Source organism: Musca domestica, unplaced genomic scaffold, assembly GCF_030504385.1.
Source record: "Musca domestica strain aabys unplaced genomic scaffold, Musca_domestica.polishedcontigs.V.1.1 61, whole genome shotgun sequence".
Taxonomy (NCBI): Eukaryota; Metazoa; Arthropoda; class Insecta; order Diptera; family Muscidae; genus Musca; species Musca domestica.
In genome coordinates this window covers 1,364,661-1,370,660 of record NW_026712367.1, presented here as the reverse complement: position 1 = coordinate 1,370,660, position 6,000 = coordinate 1,364,661, and the positions used below count along the sequence as shown (strand labels likewise).

Sequence of the window (6,000 nt, the reverse complement as noted above, 5' to 3'; positions counted from 1 at the left end):
AAAGATGAATTGGAACCCTTCCATGACGTTTCTTATGTGGATAATTTTTCTAACCCATTTGAAATTTAGTCATGCGGCAAAGATCAAGGTATCAAAAAAATATCCAATAATTCTCAATTTATTTCTACTCAATTTTGGTTTGATTTTTCTTTTCTCTAATTTTTTTTTTTCATTTTCAGTCTAAAGTGGTATTTTTTCACAATGCAACCAGGTACTTCAATCCGAACTTCTTGAACAAATATGAAATCCAGTTTTCTCCCGATCGTCAAAGTATGGATTGCGAAGCTGTTCTAATCCAAAACATCAGTGAACCTTTGTGGAATCGTTTTAGTGTCGAACTGAAATTGAAAAAGACCATCAACAGTTATCGGCCCGTTTTCATTTACGAGAGCAATATTTGTGAATTTTTGGGCAAAACTGCAAGGGAGACGCCCAACCTTTTTGCCATTTGGATACAAAATGTTTTGCGATATAGCAACCTACCTAAATCATGTCCTATTTTGGCGGTATGTGAAAATTAATATTTTTTTCTTTTCAAAAATTATTTCTTGATTTTTCTTTTTAATTTCAGAATACCTACAGTTGGCATAATTTTCGCATCGAAAAGAACAGTTTACCACCGGTGGTCTTGGTTGGATATTATCGTGTGAATTTTACGAATTTTCTCAAGACCAATAACGGTAGACTTACCATAAATAACTCGACCATTATTCTCATTATTAAAATGAAATAGAGGCATAGAGTTACACCTATTTCAAATATTCTGCAGGTGTTTGAATTTCTTAAAAAAAATCAGGCTTATTGGACTCAAAAAAATGCCTTTAAATTTGTTAAAAAAAATCCTCGTTTATTCAATAATGCCTTTGAATTTGTTAAAGAAAAACGACTATTAACCTCAATTAGGCTCTTGATTTTTTATTAAATGAATTCAGGTTTATAGTCCTTAAGAGAAGGTCATTGGAATTCCCAAAAAATACTTTTAGAGCTCTTGAATAATGCTGTTAGAATTATTAAAAAAAACTCCTTTAAGAGGGCAATTGATTTTTTTTAGAAATGCACCTTTTGGGACCTTGAAGAAGGCTCTTGAATTAAAAAAAAAAAATTCCAAAAAAAAAAAAAACAGTAAAGAAAGTCTTAAAGTCGGTATGATACCCTACACCACTTTGCTAATTTAGTAGAGCTCCACATAACAATTGAAAGTTTTTATGGGAGAATTCAATCCTACAAGCTATGATTATAATTATAATTTAAAGTTCAAAGGACTAAATATGCCGAAGCATTTATATCTTTTAAATTCGGACTTGTATTGCTCATTTGGTGCACAATTAATTTAAAATCGGATAAATATATATATGGGAGCTATATCCAAATTGGTACCGATCACGATAAAATTTAGCAAATATATTTCTGAGCTGTATTTGATATATTTCCGTGAATATCGTTATTACGGAGTGCATATTACGGTTGCGGGTAACAAATATGACAAATCGGATGAACAGTATATATGGGAGCTATAGCTATATCAGAACCGATCTTCGCCAAATATGGCATACCACCTTCTAGACTAAATTCGGTCGTAAGTGCCAAGTTTCATCCCATTTGGGCAAATATTAGATGTTTGGTGTACAATAAAAGGTAAATCGGACGAAGTTATATATGGCAGCTATATCCAACTCTGAACCGATCTCGATCAAATTTAGCAAATGTATTTCGGAGCTGTATTTGATATATTTCCCCAAATATTGTTGTAACAGGCTGCGGTGGACAAAAATAACAAATCGGATGAATAATATATATGGGAGCTCTAGCTATATCTGAACCGATTTCGATCAAATTTGGCATACTTATTTTCAGATTCAAACTGATCGTACGTGCAAAATTCCATACTATTCGGACTGATATTACACGTTTGGTGCACAATAAAAGGCAAATCGGACGAAGATATATATGGAAGCTATATCTAAATTTTGACCGATTATCTCCAATTTGTGCAAAATTTCATCTGAATAGGTCAATAAATGCGACCTGTACTTTGTTTACAAAAATACATGGACAGACGGACGGCGGACGGATGGACATGCATAAATCGACTCAGAATGTGATTCTATGCAGATCATCAAAAGGAACTATGGGTCTACCGCGTTTCCTTTTGCCTGTTACAAACAAATGCACAAAGACATATTACCCTGACCACCTTGTAGTGTAGGGTATACACATAAAAAAGATTCGTGGACTTGTTGTTGAAATCTATTTTTAGAGTCCTTTAAATTTGTTTAAAAAATCCACGTTTTTTGCCTGCAGAAAGGCTCTTGAATTTCTTAAAAAAAATTACGTTTAGAGCCCTTGAAGATGGCTCTTTAAATTGTTTAAGAATCCACGCTTAGAGTCCTTGAAAAAGACTCTCGGAATTGTTTTTTTAAAATCCACCTGCAGAATTCTTGAAGAAGGTTCTTGAATTTGTTACAAATAACCACGGAATCTACCTTTGCTTAAAAACTTCAGATTTTTTTTTTTTTGTGGCTTGGAGCTTGAAAAAGGCTCTTGAAAAAGGCTCTTAGAATTGTTGAAAAAGTTCACGTTCAGAGTTCTTAAAGAATGCAATTGGAATTTTTTTTGGAAATCCACCTGTAGAATCCTTGAAAAGCCTCTTGAGTTCATAAATCCAAGTTAAGAGCCCTTGAAGAAGGCTCTTGACAACGTTTTTTGGTCTCCAAAAAGGCTCTTGAATTTGTAAATAATATTCGCATTTGTAGACCTTGAAGAATGCAATTGGAATTGCTTCAGAAATCCACCTGGTTTCGGGTCTTTGAATAAGGCTCCTTGAAAAAATCCACATGGATTTGTTTCGGAAATCCATCTGTAGAGTTCTTTAAAAAAATGTTTTACCACGTTTTTTGGTCTCCAAAAATTACCTTGAATTTATATAAAATATTCACATTTGGAGCCTTTAAAGAAGGTTCCTTTATTTGTTTAAAAATTCTACGTTTATTGGCATCCAAAAAATTCTTGGAATTCTTTTAGAAATTCTCCTTTAGAGTCCTTAAAGAAGGCAATTAGAACTGTTGACGGAATCCATCTTTCGGGTCCCTGAATAATGCTCATTCGGGTCCTTGAAGAATTCTCTTTAAAAATTCAGGATAAAAGTCCTTGAAAAAGGCTTTCGGCGTTGTTCTGGAAACCCACTTTTAGAGTCCTTGAAGAAGGCCTTTGAATTAGTTTAAATTTTTTTTTTTGGGCCACCAAGAAAGCTCTTGATATTTTTTAAATAAACGTTTAGAGTCTTTAAAAAAAGATGTTTGGAATTGTTGAAACTTTTCACGTTCAGAGTCCTAGAAGAAGGCTCTTGCATTTGTTCAAAAGTCCATGTAAAGGCTATCTGAAAAGGCAACGTCTTCCTTTTTAAAAAAACAAACATTTCTTGGCATCCAAGAAGTAGTTCAAAATTTTCTTACTTCAGAAATTCTCCTTTAGAGTCCTTGAAAAAGTCTCAACGTTTACTGCCCTCCAAAAGAGCTCTGGAATTTATCCAAAAAAAATCACGATTAGAGTCCTTGGAGAAGACAATTGAAATTATTTTAGAAATTCCCATTTAGAGTCCTTGTTTTAAAGTCCTTGTTTTGGAAATCTTCCTTTACAGTCCCTTAATAAAGTCTTTGAATTTGCTAAAAGAATTCATGTTACTTGGCCTCAAAGAAGGGTCTTGAATTTAATCAAAAAGTTTACTTTTATTAGGAAATGTAAAAAATTGACATTTAGAATACTCTGAGAATTGTTTCAAAAATCAAAGTATTAAATCCTCGAAGAAGGCTTCCAAATTTTTTAAAATCTCATGTTTAGACCCCTGGTAGAAGACTTGTTCCAAAAAATTTAGACCCTTTGAAGAATACTGCTGGATTTTCAAAATATATTTGTTAAAAGCCCTTCGAAAGGGATCTTGGAATTCTTTTAAAAATTCACGTTAAGAGCCATCAAAAACGGCTCCTGGAATATATGTATTTATACCCCTTGAAGAATTGTTTTAATACTGACAAAGTTTAGAGATTTATGAAATTTGATTTTGGATCCCTTGAAGATTTTGTGTCCTTGAAGGATCTTGGAATTCTTGAAAAAATCCACATTAAGCTTGGAGTCCTTGAAAAAAGCTCCTGAAATTGATAACCTTTGAAGAAGACTCATGGAATTTATGTTTCGATACCTTTGAATTCATGTTTTGATCCATGTTTAGACCTCTTGAAGAGGGCTGTAAGAATATTTTTCAAATTTCCCGCTTAGAGCCCATGGAGAACTTTTTAAACATTCATTTTGGATTCCATGAATAAGGCTCTGGGAATTGTTAAAAAAAATCAGCGAAACGTTTCAAAAACTCACGTTTAAAAACTTTGAAGAAAGCTCTTAAAATTGCTTTAAAAAATTGGTTGAGGTACCTTAAATTCTTTAGGATGGCTCTTGGAAGTGTTAAAAAGCCAACTTAAGAAACCAAGAAGAAGGCTCCTGGCATCACTGTTAAGACCTCTTGGAATTCATGTCTTTATCGATTTTTAGACTCCTACTCCAAGTGAGTAGGGACCTTGGATATTTGATTTTGAATGGCTTGAAATTGAGACCTCGAAAATTCTTTCCAAAAATGCACGTATAAATTTCTTGAAAATGGATCCTGATATTGACAAACTTTTGAAGTAGGATCCTGTTTCAACAATGTACGTTTAGAGCCCTTCTTTATGGGCTCCTGGATTTTCTAAAAATATTAGTTAAGTGCCCTTGGAAAGGGCTCCAGGAATTATTTTCTAAAATGCACGTTAAGAACCCAGGAAGAAGGCTCTTCGAATCCATGTTAAGACCCCTTGAAGAGTACTTTCAATGTTCCACGTATAATGCCCTTGGAGAGTTGATTTCTAGTCCCTTGAAGAGGGCTAATAAAATTGTTCCAAAAGTTTAGAGCTCTTGGATATTTGATTCGTAAATCCCTGAAGAAAGCTCTTGGAATTGTAAAAAAACGTCTAGAGCCCCTAAAGACGGGTCTGGAAAATTGTTCTGGAATTTTTGATTCTTTGTGGGGGAGGTGCCAAAAGGAGTGGATCGATATATTCCACCTTTACAGCAGATCTTGTGTTTGTAGAAATAAAGGAATGTGAGAAAAATGAAGAGAGCAGGATGCCTATTTCGGATTTTATAATTGTTTTGGTTATTCAAAAATTTGACCCTTTGAGGGGAAGGTACCTGAAGGAATCGTCAGATCTTTATAAAAGATCTTGTGTTGATGAAAATATCTACCAAGTCCGAATGGAATCGTTTGAAAATTTCTCGTAGTATGAGCTTCACGGATATTCAAAATTTTGACCCTTTATGGGGGAGGTTCCAGAACAAGTGGACCGATGTATTCCATTTTCACACCAGACCTTGGGTTAATAAAAATATTGTGATATGTGTAATTTGAAGAGAATCGGACTCTTACATGGCATTTTATAAGAGTTACTATTATTAAAAAATGCTGACCTTTTATTGGGTAGGTACTTGATGGAGTGGACCGATATTGTCCGTTTTCGCACCAGATCTAGAACTGATGCAAATATTAGGGTTTTGTATAGTTGGGGCAAGATCGGATTATCCTTTTTTATAATTTCGACCTTTAGTGGGGGAGGTACCAGAAAAAGTGAACCTATATTGCCCATTTCCGAACTCGATGTAAGTTTGATAATAATATTACGATGTACCAAGTTTGCATCAAATCGGATACTCCCTTCAAGAGTTGTCGTGCTCACCAACCAGCCAAATGGATGGGTGGACATCCCTAGATCGACTCCAAATGTCCTGAAACGGATTTGGTCCAAAGAGACCTAGCGTCTAAAGCCGTTATTTCGATGAGACAAGTTTTGGTCGTATCAAATGATAAATAGCCTCGCCATATGGCTAAGGGTATAAAAACACTTCTGGAACGCTTAAAATAGCCTCTTGGAATTGTTTTTTTGTTTTTTTAATAGTCTTAACCACCCCTGAGTTTAG

General features: G+C 34.3%; 1 protein-coding gene across 1 annotated transcript; it reads left to right on the top strand.

The window, feature by feature from the left end:
- Nucleotides 1–272: 272 nt before the first annotated feature.
- On the top strand, nucleotides 273–733 carry LOC105261774 (uncharacterized). Its single transcript, XM_011294027.1, has 2 exons — nucleotides 273–506; nucleotides 572–733. Exons 1-2 carry the CDS (start codon nucleotides 273–275, stop codon nucleotides 731–733), a joined length of 396 nt encoding a protein of 131 aa, XP_011292329.1.
- Nucleotides 734–6,000: the final 5,267 nt, after the last annotated feature.

Coding starts and splice junctions, on each gene's coding strand:
- LOC105261774 (XM_011294027.1), top strand. CDS start 273: ATGGATTGCGAAGCTGTTCTAATCCAAAACATCAGTGAACCTTTGTGG. Junction 507..571: donor AATCATGTCCTATTTTGGCG/GTATGTGAAAAT, acceptor TTTTAATTTCAG/AATACCTACAGTTGGCATAA.